The 19,770-nt window shown below is 47.5% G+C and overlaps 1 protein-coding gene across 5 annotated transcripts in view; it reads left to right on the forward strand.

Moving 5' to 3' along the window:
- Positions 1-19,770, forward strand: part of SRGAP3 (SLIT-ROBO Rho GTPase activating protein 3) — a 246,334-nt gene that overhangs the window by 152,369 nt on the left and 74,195 nt on the right. For all 5 annotated transcript variants that reach the window (XR_814364.4, XM_005222441.5, XM_005222437.5 and 2 more), the window contains exon 4: positions 10,477-10,539. Coding sequence is in view for 4 of the 5 variants with exons in the window: in XM_005222441.5 (XP_005222498.1) it covers positions 10,477-10,539 (63 nt within the window). In the remaining variant the exon portion in view is untranslated. The remainder of the gene's footprint in view (positions 1-10,476; positions 10,540-19,770) is intronic.

The raw sequence follows: 19,770 nt of genomic DNA on the forward strand, positions 1-19,770 counted from the left end.
TCCAGTGACAGAGAAGGAAGAGGTACATAGCCTGTATCCCAGCAGTTCCACTTCTAAGTATGACCTAAGATAGGTTCTTGAATAGGGGGTGATATGATCAGAGCCAAGTTTAAGGATGATTGATTTGGTATATTTGATGGAGAGTTGCTGGATTCAGTTGTTACACATATACACTAATGCTCAAGTTAGTGGTGGAAGGTAACAGGGCCTGGGTCAGGGAGGTTGATATGGATGGGTGGACAGATGGGTGGATGGATGGGTGAATGGATGGATGAGTGGATGGGTGGGAATGTGGTGGATTGATGGGTGGATACATGGGTACAAACATTTTTGAAATGCTAATGCAATCCTCTGTTACATCCTCTACACAAACAATGCAAATAAAGTAGAAGATCAGATTAAAAAATGACAAGGAGGTTGGAGAGACGTCTCAGGTCAGTGATTCAGCAGGAATAAATGATCAGTAATGTTTTAAATCCAACAAATAATCCTGACAACATCCATATCCGCCTTGAAAAGAAAGCAGAGGGGGAGAAAACAGCTCAAGGCTGAGGGATTTCCGGTTTTTGTAGCTATGGGTTTTTCAGAAAGACAGGTTTGTCACACTCCTTAAGACACAGAGACCCTCAACCATCCCCTGAGCCTTTTGATGCTTATCTGCGAGAGATTCATGTCCCTTCACCCTTGCAAAAAAAAAAAAAAAAAAGAAAGTCTGAGACATAGTCAGGAAAGACTGTTCCTGAGTATGTTCTGTTTTCACAGAGACTCAGCCCAGTGGCCCAGGCCCTGTTCTCCTGCCTTGGGCAGGAAGCCAGGGGTTGGGGCCAGGACTTGGTCATAGAAAACAGGAGATTCTACTAAACGGTGCTGTCCGATACTGACAGTGACCTAAAGGAGAGCCTCATAAATAGCAGCGTACTTTTTACAGTAAGGCAGAGGAATATGTGTGTTTTATAATTATTTTGGAATATTTGGGGAAAAAATTCTAAAGGCTCATAAAGTCATAGTTCTCCCAACAACAGAGTGGAAGCAACAGAGTGGAATGGTTGAGAGAGAATCACATTTACTACCTCTGTGATCTTGAGCAAATTCTTCACCCTCCCTGAGGCTCTGTGTCCTAATCTTTAAAGTGGGGTTACAATAGGGGTTATATCCCATAAATTGCTGATATTAGGCTTATGTGAGGTATTGTCTGTAATGCAGTTATCATTGGGCCTGGTACATGCTAAGAGATCAAAGAAACAATAGCTATTGTTGTTATTATCCTTAATGATAAGTATTATAGTGCTGGTACTAATAGTACTAAGCATTGTTACTAACGGTGATAACTTGTTATTGATAATATTTAGTATTATTAGGACCGATTCAGAAACTCCTGTCTTGACCACATCAGGTCACTTGGTCATGCCTTTCCAAGGTATCCTTGGGCTTCTTCAGACCTGTCATTTTAAGCATTTCTGAAAATGAAGGCTTTCGCACAAACAGGGTCCCAGAGAGATGGTGGGAGTAATTAGGGGGTTAGACAGACACAATGCCAGGCGTATTGCTTGGCCCCACGATGGGCCCATCAGCCCATCGCAGGGCTCCTGGGGAGGTACCAGTGGGGCCCACCTCTGTCCAGGGCATTTGATGAATGGGTGCAGGGCCTTTCTGTTTCCTTGAAGCCCAACCTCCCAGCCCAGATGTTCCAGATCCTTGTGAAAACAAGTCGGTGACAACATTTGGAGTTGCAGCCACAGAAGACAGAAATCAGTCTGCAAAGGGGAGGAAAGAAGAGAGGTCTTGAGGAGCAGGGAAAGGAAGAGGGTGGGGGAGGGGGAAGGATAACAGAGGTCCAGGTGGAAGGTGGGCAGAGTGTAGGCTGAGGAGGATGTTGGGAGGCAAGGGGTGGGGACGTGCCAGAGCGCTGGCTGCTGGGTTACCAGCAAGCTAGGACCCTACTTGGAGAAATCAGCCAGTCAGCTGTCCAAGCAGCCGTGTTCAGGGATGAACCAGCCCTCCAGGACAGCCTTGGAAACGCTCCATCCCTCCGAGACACACCCTTAAAGCCTTTGCTTTAGAAATAAAAACACAGTCTCTCTGGGAGATGGCCAGTGCTCACATATATCATTTATTTAAATAGGGAACATCTGTGGGTCTCCAGTTTTGTTATTTGATGAGAAAACAAGCTGGAGTGTGGAAAAGCAATGGATTAGAATGAGAAGAGACAGAGTTTTTGGTTTTTGCTTTGTTTTGTTTGTGTATTGGTTTCCCATTGTTTGTTTGGAACCCCAGAACTAGGGAAGCCATGGAATGTTCCCAGAGGGGGAAAACCGGACATGAGAACATCAAGCAAAGAGAAAAGGGAGACAGATGTTGCTGACTCAGCTCCTGATGTGATGGCTGGAGTTGAGGATGGCTCCACCTTACTCCCTGCCTTGCAGTTTCCTGAAGCATTTTTTGGAACGATGTCCTCTGAAGAAGTGAGAGGGAGTCCTGTGATTAAAACTCAGGATTTTTATGTTTTCTAAATGTTCAGAGTGACCAGCTCCACATTTGAGTTAACTTGAGAGAGACAGAGACATACCCTTGAAGAGGACTTTTTAAATATAATTCATGAAGTCTTAGGATCTGTAGTAACAGTTTTAAGGGTTTCCTCTTAAAAGTGAGATTAGCTCTGCATTGAAAACCAAATCCAGTCATCCACGGCAGGACTTTTTTGGTGGAAACATTGATTTCACTCCAGAACCATTGTGTCAAAAAATGTCAGCTGGTGCCATCTTGATGTGAATGTATGTGGTTTTGTTTCTTTTTTTTTTTTTTGCAAAAAAGTGAGAGTCAAAGTTGGCCTTCTTTTAGTGTCTGTGTTCTGCTTAGCTCATGCACAGGTGTTATGGAGCTCCTTTTGTACGCCAGTCTTTGTTATCAGCATTCTGGGAAGCCAAAGCCCCAGCCTCTAAGGGGCTTACACTCTCTCTACTTGGTTGGAAAGTGGTTCTTTTGCAGAAACTGTTTGAAAGCTGGTGTTTGGTAGAGGTTCAGAAAACTGTCTCGCCCCGTGGTCATTTGGTGTCTTCATGCTAAAATAAGCACAGAATGCATCAGTATTCTTTCACATGAGCCAAGGTGGAAATTCACGAGATTCTATAAGCTGGAAAAGTCCACAGGTAGATCTTATCTAAGCATCACGAGATCAGGACACAAATACTGTTGCCAAGACCCCGACTATCCTTGTGGTGGGCAGCCCAAGACCCCTGACGTCCTAGCTTAGCAACCCCAGAGGAGAGAGGATCTGAGAATATGGTTCTTAAAGAACTTCAGGGAAGATTCGCATCAGCTCAGCCTGAAATATGTTTCCATCTCTGACCCAGTCACTAGACACAAGGCGCTAGAGGACCTGGTCATCCTGGGTCCCGTGCTGGATGGACCATCTGGCATGACAAGGCAAGCCGGCAGTCAGTCCCACCCATGTCTCATCTTTTGTTATCAGAGCAAGGAGAAAGGAAGAAGCCAGAGATGATCAGCATGGCTGACTTAGGCCTAGCAGGGCAAGCGAGCCAAGGAGTACCAAGTCAAGGAGAACTTGAGCTGCCTGCAGGTGAGGGCAAGGACCAGGGATGCAGATTTTTGCACAGGTGGTGAGAGCATGCACATGATGGGCGGGTGGAGTCCAGAGGGCATGCCTTCCTTTGCAACCTGGACTTCTGGCCTGGACTCATCTCTGTGACAGCACTGCAGTGGCTTCTCTTCACCTGTGTGCCCGCATCTCATCTAGGTGCTGGGGAAACAGACCACAGAAAGTCCTTACGAGTGCCAGCTTTGGGGTTAGACCAACCAAAACCTGAGCCTGGCTCTGCCCCTTCCGAGCTGTATAGCCTGGGGCAAGTTGCTTAACTCATTTGAGCCGCCAGCCTTCTTCTGCCTCGTACGTATAATAGTATCTGCCTTAATGGTTTCCATTGGATAACGTATGGAGGTGACTTTGGACGGTGTTTACTGATGTAATGTACTCCAGAAATGCTGGCTGTGGCTGATGGAACAGGGGCCAGGTCTCACTCAGCTTTGAGTCTTTAGTGCCTCGTGGAGGCTGGTGTCTAGTAGGCCATTCAACAAATGCTTGTGTAAATCAAACTGAAGCCAGGTGAGGACCTGGCCACAGAGCTCCAGGAAACAGTAGTGTGAGCAGGAGAATGGGTTCAGGGGTGTGGGATTCTACAAAGGCAGTGGTGTTGGGGTCCACAAGGGAGTCCGGAGGTTCATTCTCAGGAAGCAGACTCTTCGGCAGCTCTCAGAGGTGGGGACACGAGAAGGGCACTTATGTAAAGATCCTCTCACAGGTTCAGATTCGGCAGCTCTGGGATGGCTGTCTGGATGAGCACCAGGAGGATACAGACAGCCACCCCAGGGAGACCCCACTGGTTTCTGGGTCATAAACTCAAATGGACAAATGAATGGAGATTCTGTGGCCAACCGGAGAGCACAACCCATCCAGAGGGGCCCCCGTTTTCCAATTGGGGGAGCTCAGCCTCTCTGGATCTTTTAGTTTTGCAAGAGAAGCTGAAAATCTGGACATGTAAGGAGAATTTTTTATTTTTAAATGCTGGGAAGAGTCAGATTTTTTGAACACTCTGAATGGCCAAATAAAATACATTTGTAGGCTAGAGAGGCTGCCACTTGGAGCCCTTGGGCAGCGGTTCTACCCAGGGTGATTTTGTCCCCCAGGGAACGTTTGGCAATGTCTGGAGATAATTTCTGTTGTTGCAGTTTGGGATTGGGGTAGAGGGTGCTTATGGCATCTAGAAATTAGAGGCCAGGAAGGCTGCTAAGCATCTTATAATTAAGCCCAGGACAGCTCCCCAACCTCCTTCAGAGTTATCTGGTCCTAAGGGAAGTTTAACTGTCCTTTGCCATGGGCAAAAAAAGAGGCAGGGCTGGGGCCACCTGCCACCTGATTTTATAGATTTTGGGGTCAAAGAGACAGGGCTCTGTCCTTCCCACTGCAAGGAACCAGGGCTGCTGTGGTTGAACCTGCGTTGGCCCAATATATTTTACAGTCTGCATACTTCCTGTGCATGAAGGAAGCAACGCACTACCCCAGCCTCTATAGGCATGAAAGTCATGCGAGAAATGTGGACAGAGAGTGTGAATACACTGCCCCTGGGGTCCCCAAGGGCTGGGCGTGATGTTTGCCGGGGATGATCAGGGATTTGGCCTCCCGTTCATGATGGAATGTTTGGTTTGGGTTCCTCATTCAGTAGTTTCTGGAACTGTAGTTGAGATTATTTCCTTTCCCAACAAAACCCAACCATAAAAACTAAAGTGCCTTTAGTCCTTCACAGTTCAGTAACTATTGGCTGAGCACTCACTGTGGCAGTCCCCCCCAGGCTGGTGCTGATGGGGAGAGAGCAGAGACTCAGGCAGTTTCCCTCTGGAAACTTACTGCCTCCATCCAGTCCACCCTCCATCTACCCACAGCTTCATCTTCTTGAAAGAGCACAGACTGCCCATCAGACACTCCTGCTTGCAGACCTTCGGAGGCTCCCAGATGCACTTTGTCAGCCTCTGTGATCATGGAGGCATGTCTTCTGTTCTTCTGTTGTTATGCTTCTGTCTTTGCAAACCATACTTTCCCCTGTTCCTGGGGAACATGGCTTTGCTCAGGCTGTGGCCTTTGCCTAGAATGCCGTCTCTGGCCACCCATGCAAGGTGAGGTGGTCCCTCCAGCCTCTTTATCCCCTCATCCCATATCACCTCTTTCACTCTTTTGAAGCCTTTTCCACATCATGCTATTTTGGTTCTTGACCCTTGATCCCACCAAACTGGGAAGAGTTGATAAAAAATTCAATTATGAATTCCCTTTCCTGGGCAACCTCTTCATATTGCCCCTGGCATCCAGTAGGTATTGATTCAGGCTGTAACATGACTGCCCAAGCTCTTCTCCTGTGTCTGGTATGACACCAGTGCTGCCACCTCTTTCCAGCCTCACAAGGGCTTCATGACACCATGGCATCGTTCCATGTTTATGCATAAGGAGAGTAAGGCTTAGTGGAATCATCACTGGGTTCATTCATAGGTTCACTCAGCAAGCGTATTTAATGAGCACCCACTGGGTGACAGGCTCTGTGGCATCGCAGGAAGAGTGGGAAAGTGAGACACTGCAAGCTGGGGACTGGGAAACTGACTCTGAGGCCTAAATTTAACAGCAGATAAATTTAACAGGGAGATACTTGGGATCCACCCCTAGGGAGGGTGGAGAAGGGGAGCAGAGTGAAGTCAAGTGTGATGCAGGCAGTCTTTACTCAAGGTCTTAGCCAGCCCTACAAGGAGTTCTAAAGATAGAATGACCCTTTAAAGCTGTCCAGGTTGAGACAGGAGAGACTGGTTTCTTCGCCCCATATCTTTGGATGAGGCGTCAGTCTTTGGAGGGTTTGTCTCCATGCCCTCTGATGCCATCACTGAAGCATGCTCTCAGCTGGGGGTTGTCTGCTGCCAGTGGTCCCAGCAACGAGGGGCTCTGAGCATCTATCACCAGGGAGAAAGTCTCTTTGACCCCATGGAGTTTACCTTCAAATGGAGAAAAAAGTGACAAATGCATAAACAAGTAGATCACTATGCTTCCCATTGTAAGTGCAAAGAAGGACAGTAACAGGCACTCCTTTTACAGGCGAGGAAGCAGAGGTGCTGAGAGGTTAAATGGTTTTTAACATCCTATCTCCAATCTCCATCTCTCTGGCTCTGAATTTGAGCCCTCTCCACCTAGTAACTAGGCTTCCCAGATGGCATTAATGGTAAAGGACCTGCCTGCCAGTGCAGGAGATGCAAGTTTGATCCCCGGGTTGGGACGATCCCCTGGAGTAGGTCATGGCAACCCAGTCCAGTATTCTTGTCTGGGAGATCCCATGGACAGAGGAGCCTGGCAGGCTACGATCCACGGGGTCACAAAGAGTCAGACATGACTGAAGCAACTTAGCACACAAGCACACCACCCTGTGCTAGTCACATAGAGCCTTTAAAGTCAAGCTAAAGAGCTGGGTCTCGATCCTGTAGGCAGTGAGGCAGTTTTGGAGGAACACAGTAAAATACCCTTCTAGGAAATGACACTGGGATGGGCATGAGGAATGGGGGGCTAGAGTCAGGACTTTGTTGAGGGGCAGCTTCAGGAATCTGGGCCCTGCAGTGATGCCATTGCTTGCTCCGGGACTGGGGGTGGAAAATGTGGGTTGCTTTGGGCTGCAAGTGACAGAAAATCCAGCTTTTAAATAACTTAACTAGTAAAGCCACAAAAGTAGAAGTTCTGCAGGAGATAGCTTGTGGATTCAGTTCAACCAGTTTCTTGGGAGGTCATTAGGATTTAGGTTTTCATTCTGCCACCCGAAGCTGCTTCCTCTCCTGGTCCTAAGAGGTCTGCTGATAGCCACTGAGACTCCAGGCACTTTTGCTACCACTCAGTAGAAGAGCTGAAACCTTCCCCTCAACCTTCTCAGTCCTCTTCCATGCAGTTGTCACATACTCACCCCTGGACTAACAACACATACAGAATGCACCATCTTGAGTTGGGATGGGGTAGGCTATGTCCTTGAAAGAACTTGGCTGGAGAGATGAACACAGAGCCAGATTCATGGCTCTGTTAGGAAGCAGGAAAGGCAAGATTGGATGCTGGGGAGGGAGTCGGCATTGTCTGCTGCAGAGAACAAAGTACTGGGCAGTTTGACGGTAGGATGCGGTGACAAGTTGGATTGAGGATGGAGGAATTTTTTTAAAGTGTCAAAAATAGCTCCGAATTTCCAGTTGCCATGTCTGGGAAGATATTATCCCATTGACTGAACCTGAGGAGATGGAGGAAACATCACACATTTGCTTTTGGATAATTTGAATTTGATGTGATGAGGGGGTCATCCAAATTACATTGTTTTGCAACAGCTGAAGATAGGGTCTTTGGGGTTATGCAGACAGAGCCCAAGAGAGGGCCATGGAGGTGATGACATGGCTGCCAATCACCGAGAAGTGGGAGCTGAAGTCAGCAGTGCATGGAAAGCTGGCTGGGGCAGAGCTGAGAAGGCCAGACTCTTCCCAATAGAGCTGCTTCAAGAAATTTATCTGACAAGGGTCCCTGCCCATGTGCACAGTGACAGAGTGCAGAGATGTTCACTGCATCCTTGTTTGGAATATTAAGAGACTGGAAACAACCGGCTGGTTAATTAGTTATGACATATCTGGTGTATGGAACCCCAAGCGCTATTATTAATAGAAAAGGAGAATGCAAGAGCTACATGGCCTGTCAAGGAAAAAAAATCTGTCAGATACATTGTTTGGTGGAAAAAAGCAAGATGCAAAGGCTTGTGTAGATTACTTTCATTTATATTAAAAAAAAGAACATATGCTATCCAGCTGTATGTGTGTATATTCATAGACTGTTTCTAGAAGGCACCAGAAGAAACCTTTAATAGCAAGTGCTTCTGAGTGGGGTTCTGGGAACTCAGGAGACCTACTTTTCACTTTTTGCTGGCTGTTAGAGTTTCTTTAACCACATGCACTTGTTACCTAGCAAAAAAGTTATATCATAAAAATAAATACATAAGAAACGAAGTCTTGGGTGTTAGAGACGTTGGCCAGACCAAGAGGAGGTCACTGAGGGGTGTCAGAGAGTCTGAAGCAAACGTCAGGGGGAGGGGCTGCAGGAGAAACTGAGGCAGCTGCTGAGACTCAGGGAGAGTGGAAGGAGATGGAAACGGCTTGTTGGGTACCTCTGTAGATGCCCATGATGTGACAGAAGGTTCCCTGGGAGCTCTACACAGAAAATTCTGCTGAGATAGTCCTGAGCTTCTGCATTGGGTCCCCTTGCTTTAGTCAGCAGAGCTGGAGGGAGGTCTAAACAGATCTCTGGAATTGCCCCAGAGCTCCTGTTCTCTGTTAGGAAATCTGACACCTGTAAGGGCTGCCTTTGGAGAGGTGATTCTTGGCCCTGCCAGGCCTAGAAGCTGAGGGGAATGAGATGGGCCTGAAGCAGAGCCTAGGAAGGCGTGTCTGGTGCTGAATCTTCCTAGCGATCCCAGAGTCCAGGGCTCTGATCTGTGCAGGAACTAGAGGAAGGCTGGTCTCTGCAAGTCAGTTGCTGACCATGCTGGAGGCCAAGGGAGCTGAGAGAAAGGACAGGAGGGCTCTGCTGTCAAGGGGCAGAGCTGCCTTTGTCAATATGGAAGTTTCACACGATGACCTGGGAAAACAGGGAGAGCAGTTTCTCTCCCCTCAAATAATAATGACAGTGCAGTCATCCAGCAATATGGGGAGTTTAGTTCCAGGACCATCAACACTGCCACCTCCCCCTCCAACCAAGTGGATACCAAAATCCAAAGATGCGCTAGATCCTTGTATAAAATGGCATAGTATCTGCATATAAAGATGTACATTCTCTAAATCATATACTTTAAATCATCTCTAGATTACTTATAATACCTAGTACAATGTAAATACCATGTTAATAGTTATGAATTCTGTGTGAATAGAATTATGTGTAAATAGCTGGCAGCACAAAGCAAATCGAAGCTTTGCTTTTTGGAACTCTCTAGATTATTTTTTTCAAATATTTTAAATTCACAGTTGGTTGAATCCTTGGATGCAGAATACTTGGCTGACTGTAATAATAATAATAATACACAAAATAACAGAATCCTGGACTCTTCAGGCTGGAGAGGACCTGGAAATTATTTGTTCATTATTCTTTGACTTGTGTCCCTCAATGTATTAAATATACATGTCACCTTGTGGTTTGGGTTGAGGTCAACTACTATATGCTATATGCTATATGCCCCCCGCCTTAGAAAGTCCATGCACATGAGGGGATGAAAGCCTCTGAAAAGGTCTGCAGTAAGAAAACCTGTCTCATTTTGTTCAAGCAACTTTTTAAAGTTTATATATATATATATATTTTATAGATTCAATAACTTCAGTTCCAAGGCCATGGGCCAGACAGTGATGCAGCCAGGCTAGAACCCATATGCCCTGCCTCATGCTCCAGTGGACTCTCTGTTTACTTGGGCTGTTCACTGAATTGAAAGGCTAGATAATTATTTGTTAAACCGGGTTCTTTGGAACTCCAGTCTCATGAGATGTTAAGGAATGCTGAGCTAGGTCACACATTCTGACCACATCAGCTTAGGATACCCAGGATTACAGAAAGATGAACAGGTTGATTGGCTGTGGGGCTCCTCAGAATTTTTAGTATGATGTCCCTGTGAATCACCAAGGTAGGGAGGTGATATATAGAGTTCCCCAGCTTACATGGTCCAGGAATTCCTGTTGTAAGGAATCTCTCTCTGTGGATTTGTTTCATGGAGATAAGTTGAAGAATTCAGATTTGGGTCAGTGAGGTTTATGTGGATTTCTGTACCCCTTCTCACGTGACCCCAAGCATTGCTGCCCTTTCTGTGTTGAAAAGGAAGTTGGTCAGTGCAGCCAGCACCCTTCTGCCCCTTTGACATTTGTTCTTCCACATTACAGAGCAAGGAGATCGGCCTGCAGATGCATGAGGAGCTACTGAAGGTCACCAACGAGCTCTACACAGTAAGTCTCACCCTGGGTTCTGCTACTGTTTGGGATTGAGCCCCCTTTGCTTCCATGCCCAGCACTGGAGGGAAGCTGACCAATGGTCTGGGGTAACCCTGGGCCCTTTTGCTCTGTCCTTTGCTCGAGTGACAGCAGGATTATCAGGGTGGGATAAAATGGCTCACAGCCCCAGCTTCTGTTTCAGAATATCTGGGGAGGGGCCCTGGGCACATTTAGTTTGTAAAAGTTCACAGAGATTCAGATTATATGCCAGCCATGAGAACATGTTACCTTTCAAAGCAGAAGATGCCAAGCTGCGGTGGGGAGAGCCAGGCTGAGGTAGGACAGGAAGAAGCTGAGGCCCACTTCTTACTGACTGTGGTGCGTGGAGCTCATCTGGGTCTCAGTATTCTCATCTGCAAAATGGAGCACTATTTGAAGGGTCACATGAGGCCGGGGTGGGGTTGATAAGCATGCCTTGCCATCTCAGGGTAATAATTTCAGAATGTGCACAATTTGGCCCAGAACTAACCTTGCTGCCTGCTTGGGCTTGAGATCTAACTGGGTTTGGGATGGGTGTTAGAATCCAAGAAGGTAAGGCAATGGGGAACACAAGCACACTGGTTAGTGGTGCTGGCAGTTACAGCCTGTGCTTTGAGGAGCCATGGGCTTCCTTGGGGAGGAGTGAGAGCCCCAGGGACAGCCCCAGGGGTCGGGAGGCCCAGCAGACAGAACCACAGGACTTCCACCCCTAAGGCCACCAGGCTGGAATCAAATTGTTATGTTTTAAGTATGTGGAGATTACTTATCAAGTGTCTCATTAAAAGGGGAGGATTCTGAGGCTAAAATTATATTTGAAAATCCCTGGTATGAGAGGACCAAGAGCAGGCTGTGAGAAGGCCCCTCTCGTTGATATTGTTATCTTTCTCAGTCCACATCCTGTGTGATTAGTAGCTGGTGGACCCCTCAGGGGCTAAGAGCCTTTGCCCAAGAGCCTGGACTTCAGATAGGAAGTCCTGCCTCAGACTCCAACCAGCTATGAGACTTTGGGCCAGGCATTTCCTCTTCTGGGCCTCAGTCTCCCAATCAGAAAAATGGGGGTGAGACTTCCTAGTGGTTGGTCTACCAATGTTGAAACACATATTTCTATGATTCCAAGTTAAGGAGAAAAATTTGAACCCTGACAGTTTTTAATTAGATCATTGCTTCGGGCGAAAAGAGGCACTGCTGATGGAGAAAACATAACTTGACTTTGAGGCAGCTGGGATTGTGGGGGAGAATCACCTCATGGTTTATAGCACAGACTCTGGAGCCAGACACCTGGCTTCAGATCCAGCTGATAGGCAGAAGTAATAATGCCTGCTTATTAGAGAACGAAAGGGAAGACATGTGAAGAACACCAGGAGGAAAGAGAGCCCAGAGGCACAGCGTGTTGGAGCCCACAGTTATCTCACACTCTGTCTCCAGCTCCCTGGAGCATGTGAGGGTGAGGCAGGCTGTGCGTTCCTGCGGCGGGGGAGCATGGTGACAACGGGGCGAGACCGGAAACCAGATGAAATGTTTCTCTGCAGAGGGTTTGTTCTCCATCCAGGACCTTTTCCTGTTTCTCAGGCACTTCACCTCCATGGTATTCCAGCACCTGGGTCTGTATTTGGGATCCTGGCTGCTCCCACTCAGATCTCGAAGCTTTCCTCTGGGCTTCAGCTGGGCGCCCCTCCTGGGGGCTCTCTGTTCACCCCCAAATCCCCCCACCTTGGCTCCTTCACCCCTGTTATTCCCTCTGTCCTCTTACACTTACTTGTGTCATACTCAGTTTGCAAACCTAGACCGAGCTCCACCACCTTAAGAAAGCCGTCACCTCTGGGCCTCAAATTCCTGCGGCTGCTTTAAAAAACTCCTTGTGTTATCCTGAAGTTCTCTGCCCTGTCTGTTCAGTTGGCATATACACTCCCTGGAGTCAGATTTTGGTGAGAAGCGCTACACTTGAGGCCCAAAGCCTCAGATCGCACCTGGCTGTTGTGTCTTTCTTCAGCTCTCAGTGAAACTCAGGTTGGCAATAGAAGCTTTCTCCAGTTTGTGGGCTGGATCGGGCAGGCAGTTGTTAGGGACCAAGAGGGTGATGCTGGTGCCTATACACGTGTGTCCCTGCTGGCCGTGGGGCAGGGTCTCTGGACAGGAGTGCATGCCCTTGGTATTAGACAAACAGGCCAGGTGGGCAGGTTGGTCCCTCTTCCCATCTCCCAGCGGCCTCTCGATGGCCTCAGAACTGAGGGGGAAGGAAGGGGCAGCCCCTCCCCACTCTCTCCTTTTGCCACTTGCTGCAGAAAAGTGAGACCCTGGCAGTGCCCGCAGCACCCCCACCCCCATCAGGTCATTTGTTGTCTGTACTGAGTTTTCTATCGTTGACCAGAAATTCACTTACATTCAGATATTTGGGACTGCCTTCTATGGTCTTAGCACCACAGGAGGAAGAGCAGCAGGCTGTGAACATTTCAAGAGCTGGTCTTTGAAGTGTCTTGTACATCCCTGTTATTCCCAGGGATGGAAGGAGGGATCTGTGAATAAATGAAAGAAACTGGTTTTGTCTGCAAGGAATTTAGAACCTGCCCGGGAAGATGAGAGTAAACTTGTGAACTGGTCAGAGCCTAGCGTGGGCTGGATATGTGGACTCGGAGGGAGGGCGCCTGGACTGGGGGTCCCCGGCGGTGGCTCCAGGTTCTCTGTAGTGTCCCCACCGCTGTCCCCGAGGGTGGTGCTGCCACCTAGAAGGCAGTCGGGACAGATTGGCTGAGTGAGGTAATGACGGGGGAGTGTGGGCATTCATGAGAGACTCACTGAGGATTCAGAAGGTGAAGGGCTGGCTCCCGGAGGCTTACTGAAATCCAGGGTGAGTTCTGAGCCCAGTGCCTTTAGATGGTAGGAATTAGCAAAGCAGACAGGTAGAGAGGAAGAGAAAAGGAATTCTCAGTAGGGGAGACAACATATGATCGTAGCAGAGCAAACATTACAGGGGGAGGTGGGTTTGAATTTCTGCTGCACGACCTCCCAGCTCAGCCAAGTCAAATATCATCCTTTTTCCTTATCATCAAAACAAGGATAGTAATAACAACCATGGCCAGAATGTATTTCACACTTTTAGATACTTTATAGGTATCATTTAATTAACACACATTTTACAGATAAGGAAACTGAGGCACAAAGAAATAAAGCCTTGCTTAAGGCTGTATCAGTTATCAATGACTGTGTAACAAATTATGTCAAAACTCAGTGTCTAAAAATGACAACTATTTTATTTGTTCATGATTCTGTGGGTTAGTGATTTGGGCTGGGTTCCACTGGAGCCAGTGATATAGCTAAAATTTCCTGACCAATCAAAAAAAAAAAAAAAGAGCTCCAAATGGGAAAACACCAGTGGGGTTTCAAGCCTTTGTGTCACATGTGCTGACAGCTCATTGCCCAAATCAAGTCACACAGCCAAGTCCACAGTTGTAGGGTGGAGAGGCAAACTGCTTCTGAAGTGCCAATGCAAAGTGATCTCCCTGAGGCCATCGAGCCACTGCTGTGGCCATCTTCGTAAACAATCTACCGAAGCACCCCGCTACTGGGGGCACTCTGGACCCCAGTTCCACGCTTTGTTATTGGGGATTTCTTTCTGGTTACCATGCCTGATTTTGCAAGCCTTTAGATGTTCCCTCCTCCCCCAGCCTGAGTCATGACCACAGGGACTAAAAAGGAAATGATGTTGAGAAAGGATTGTCCAGGAATCCCATGTTTTTTCTTGTAATGTTTTATAGAAGAGGTGGTAAGGGCATAATGATGATAGAGATGAATGCTTAAGGTTGCCCATCTCCCACTTTAGGGAAAAGACTTGTCCCCATCTGGGATCAGGAAGGACACCGAGAAGACTGCAGGGCTGGGCATTTTGTTAGTTCATTTGTTCATTGGTTCATTCATTCACTTGACAAGGCTTCCTTCTGCCTAGTCCTCATCACCTTGAGGTGCCCTTCTTTCTAAAACATGCCAGGGCGCACGCACACACACACATGCACACCCCACGTCACACCTCACCTCTTTTCCCCTAGACTCCCATCAGCCTGGCGCAATATGGCTCTTGTTCATCGTGTATTGGCCTGGGAGGAAAGAAGGGCAGAGGTCGAGAATGTGGGCCAGTGTGCCAGTCCTGGAAGAAGCAAAGCCAAAACAAAACAGAAACAACACATTCTGTTTTTGTTGTTCAGCTAAAAATATGTTCAGATTTTCAATAGTTCTACATCACAAAATGCACCTGTTGTGCTTTGCACTAACAAACATTGTAGCATCTGTCACCTGGCCCCTCCTCCGGGCTCAGGAGCTCTGCTTGAGGCTCCCCAAGGCAGGGCTGCTGGGTCTGCCTTCCCAGCCCAGCATGGCTAGCGGGGCCCTGAGACTTGGTTCAGGGCGATGTGGAGGGACCTGAGGAGCATCCATACGAGCCCACTGCTGGTGACAGGTGGACACTGGAGTAACAGATGGGCTCCACCTTTTACTTACTCCATCTTCGATTTGATTTGCACTGGGCTTAGGCGTGTGAAATCAATTCTGGGCCCTCAGATAAATTTTTGCAGTGGCATCTCCCTGTCTCCCTATCGATGACCATTCTCAGGGATGCAATAGTACAGAGAGCTTGAGACGGGATCCTGCAACCTGGGTTCTGGCCCCAGCTCCATGCCAGCTTCACTGTGTATCTTTCTGGATTGACATCTGTCATCACTGAAATATAAGCACTGTGCTTTCATCATGCCATTGGGCTCTGTGCCATTTACTTAATAGTTTTCTTTGAATCAAGTCTTTAAAAAAAAAAAAAAACACCTCTCCCTGTTGTAATTAATTTATGGAGAAGCAGTCATGTGTACTGAAAAGAATACAGGTTTTTAGAACCAAATGGATCTGGGTTCCAGGCCCTGTCACTTGTCAAACCCTTTGGGTCTCAGCCCCCTAGAATATGGGGATTCACCACCTCATCCTCTGGATTCCATGAGTGAGTGGCATAGAGCATAGCACAGTGCCTGGCAAATATCAGTGTTAAATCATTGTGTGTTTATGAAAGTGAAGCATAAATATTTTTCATTTTTCCTTCCCTCTCTCCTCCTGCCTACAGCTCCACTAGGCTAGCTCGAGCTCAGAGAATATTTTGCCTAAAAAAGTTCAGCCACCTCCTGATTGGTCTCCCATCTCCCATCCTCCCATCCTTCATACTCGAGCCAGAGAGACCATTTGTAAAGAATTGTTGAATATTTAAAGTTAGAGATAGATAATGCATGCACAATGGAAAAAATCCCTGATAGTTAAACAGTACAAAAAGGTACCAAGTGATAAGTGTGTCTCCTGTTACCTGCCTCTCCCCCTCCTCCCATACATGCCCAGTTATTAGTTTCTAGTTCAGCGGGTGACTCCTTGGAGAGAGATGTAATTCATCACCAAGGTACATGGACACACGGATCCTGCACAGGGGCACCAGCTGGGCCTTGTGCAGCTTGCTGTGCACCTTGCTATTATTGTTATGTTTTGGAGATTGTTTCATTTCATTAGTGCTTAGAGCCTCCACTCTTACATGGAGCTTATCACATGCCAGAAATGGGTCTCAACGCCCAGTGTCTTAATTCTTTCATGCCCAGTTCACTTTTGAGGTAGGTGGTGCTGTTACCACCCATTTTAGAGACAAGCAGTGTGAGGCACAGAAAGGCCAGGTAGCCAGCCCAAGGCCACCCAGTCGGGGCGTGGCAGGGCCTGCTCCAAGTCCACCCGCAGAAGTTGCTTACATAAATACATTCAACTATTTATATAAACACACGTATATTAAAAAAGTGGCCACCTGCTCCAGTATTCTTGCCTGGAAAATTCCATGGACAGAGAAGCCTGGCAGGCTATAGTCCATGGGACCTCAAAGCATTGGACACGACTGAGTGCCGAGCACATGCACACACACACATACACACACACATATATATTTTGGAAGGAAATGACACTTCACATTAGTGAGTGAAAACAAACTGGCATAAAAGAAAGTTTCCATTAGCTAAACGGAGAAAAAATAATATTAATTCTTTTTAAAAAACTTTATTTTATATTGTAGTATAGTGATCAGCAAATGTTGAGATAGTTTCAGATGAACAACAAAGGGACTCAACCATACCTAAACATGTATCCATTCTTCTTCCTCAAACTCCCCTCCCATCCAGGCTGCCACATAACACTGAGCAGAGTTCCTTGTGCTATTCAATAGGTCCTCGTTGGTTATCCATCTTAAATACAGCAGTGTGTACATGTCCATCCCAAACTCCCTAACTGTCCCTTCCAATATTAATTCTTGGTGCTGCCTCCAAGGCAGGCATTAGATATGAGAGCACTGAGCTGAGTTTTTCCCCCTAATATAATCAGAAGGATTCCAAGAGAACTGAAAAGAGTTAATAACATGTCTGTAACACCTGAAATCACTTCTCTAACACAAGTAAGTTGTTCCCATTGCACACTTTGGGAAACCCTGATGCAGTGCAAGTTAGCTGGGCTTTGGTCCTCGATTCCACATCTGCAGGATGAAGACAGGAAGCTAGAGGAACTCTGAGGTTCCTCTCAGGCTTGTCTCTTCATGCCGCCCTGGGAGGGAGACCAGGGTATGGCAGGCCCTGCCAGCCTGTCACAGCCTGCTGGCCAGGCGTGTGCCCAGTGTCATCTAGGGCTGGCAGTGGTCCTTAGAAGAATGAGGGCAATAAGGTTTCCCTCTAGACAACCTCCCTACCCCTCTCAGCTCTCCCATGGAGACATTCCTTCACACAGCTGACGTTTACTGATGATCCATGTGTCCAGAGGATGGGTCATGGCTTCGCCATGTGACAGGTGTCAGCAGGGATATGGACACGGTGTGAGCGGAGAAGAGATGGTCTTGGATTGGAGCTGAATGACAGTGGACTTTCCTGGGTGGAGAGGGAGGCACAGGAGCAGGAAGCCAGGACCCGAGATGAGTAGCCCCTGTTCAGCCAGTCAGTGTGAGTCAGACACTAAGTCTGGCCAGTAGAGGCCAGGGGTGATCTGGGTAGTGGGAAATCTAGTGCGGAAGGAAGTCCACCTTTTGGGACTCATTCAGGAGCAAGAGACAGAAAGCCAGGACAATCTGACATGTAAAAATGGCAACTTACTGAATCTCGGAGGCTGACCCACTAATTGCATTGTCTTTCTCCCCAGCAGAGTGTGTAATCTAAGCGCAGAGACCCTATCTGTCTTCCACACAGTAGAATTTGCAGCACCTGGTATACAGTGCCTGCACATAATAAATTGTTCAATAAATACTTAATTATTGGAAGTGCAGCTGCCCTCCCCCTGCCCCCAGCCGCCAATATACTTTTACCAGAGCAAAAGCAGCAGAACGACATCTTCTCCATTTTTATCTTATTCCCTCCCTCCCTTTTTCTTCTTTTCTGTCTCTCTTTCTCTCTCCCTTCCTTCTTTCCTTCCTTCCACCATCCCCTCCCTCATTTGATGTTGTTTTTCTCTACAGGAGGCTTCTCTCCTGTGGAGATAAAGTTGGCCCACGTCCATCCCCCGCCATCCCCGCCCCCTACAGGCTCACTTCCTATCAGCTCAGCGCCCCCTAGTGGACAGCAAACACTGCCTTCCCCTTGTCTCCAGCAGAGCCCAAGGGCTGTTTCTAACTGGCCAGGCTGGGGGTCCCATCACTGCAGCCGGATTAACATCATGTTTACTGACAGGTCAGGCCTGGGTCTCCTGCCCACATGCAAGGATTGGAGGGTGGTGTCGGTTTCCCTTGAACCACATGGGCTGAGAACGGTGGAAGGGAATTTGGGGGATTTCCTCAAAGAAAATCAGGAAGCCATTCCAGAAGGAGGAGGACTGGCTGATCCTCGACAGAGAAAAACAGCAGATGTCTGCTGAGGGAGAGAAGCTCGGGGAGGAGAAGAAAGTGGCTCCGTTGGCTGGTTTTCAGACAAGCACCTGGTGTTCTCCTACCTGTAAGCTGTTCCTCAAACCTGTTTGGCTCACGTTTCTACTGGGCTTAATACTGACGTTGCTCCCTTTGTCTGGAACAGTCCTCCCCCACTCCACACCCTGTTCACCCATCTGACAGCTGCTCTTCCTTCAAAGTTTAATTTAGGTATCACTTCCCCTCTAAGAAGCCTTCCTTTAGCAGCCCTTACTCCCCTCATCATAGCACTTCTCATATGCTGTGATAATCACTTGCACAATGTTTGTCTTCCTACTAGAGTGTGTATTCAGTGAGACTGTCTCTGTCTTCTACATTGTAGAGTTTCCTCGTGTAGGTCCGAGTGCGGTACCAGGCCCATCATGAGCTGTTCCATAAATATTTAGCAATTGAAGGTGTAGCTGTTGCCCTACCCCCAAAGATTATATATTCATTAGAGCAAAAGCAATAGACTCAATTTTATCCTTGTCCATCCCATCCTTCCACCTACTCACCCATCTATCTAGCCATCCATCCATTCATCCACCTGCCACCCATCTATCCATCTTGCCACGCCTCCTTCCACCCACCCACCTATCTGCCTATCCAGCCACCACTTTATCCAGCCAGCCATCTAGCTGTCATTCATTTATTCATGCGAATATACACTGATACTTGCTGGGTACCAATCTCTGCTCTAATACAGGGATTATGATCATGGACAGTGTCCTGGCCCTTATGGACTTTGCACTCGAGTTGGGCGAGACCGTTTATAAAGGTGCAAAATGAGTAAGACAGTGATTAGAACTTCTACGGAGAACGTAGGCAGCACAGAGTGTGGTGGTCAGACTGAAGTTTGGGTACTTCTCTTTTCCTTAAGGATGTCTTTGTTATGCTCTGGCCCAGGGTCTCACTTCATTCACAACTCTTGTGTGGCCCAGGGATGGCCCTTCCTGTTGGGTGGAGGACACGTACACAGAATTGCATTATTGAGAACCTTTTTTTCTAAAAACTGATCCTTATCCTGCCCCAGTCTGTCCCTTTATTAATGATGTGAACTTCCAGATTGCCTTTGCCTTCTTTTGCATCTAAATCTGGATTTGAAGAACTGTGCAGATAATACTTTCCTATTATCATGATCTGAGGCTTTGGGAAGATGCAGGAGGCACAGCGTGCACAGCAAAGGCAGCATGATCACCAGAAGAGGAAATATGGACAGCCTGGCCATCTGGCTTGCTGTATGACTTAGGACCCAAACTTGCCATTTCTGGGCCTCAGTCTCCTTCAGTGACAGG

The sequence above is a fragment of the Bos taurus genome, chromosome 22 (genome assembly GCF_002263795.3).
Source record: "Bos taurus isolate L1 Dominette 01449 registration number 42190680 breed Hereford chromosome 22, ARS-UCD2.0, whole genome shotgun sequence".
In the NCBI taxonomy this organism is placed as follows: domain Eukaryota; kingdom Metazoa; phylum Chordata; class Mammalia; order Artiodactyla; family Bovidae; genus Bos; species Bos taurus.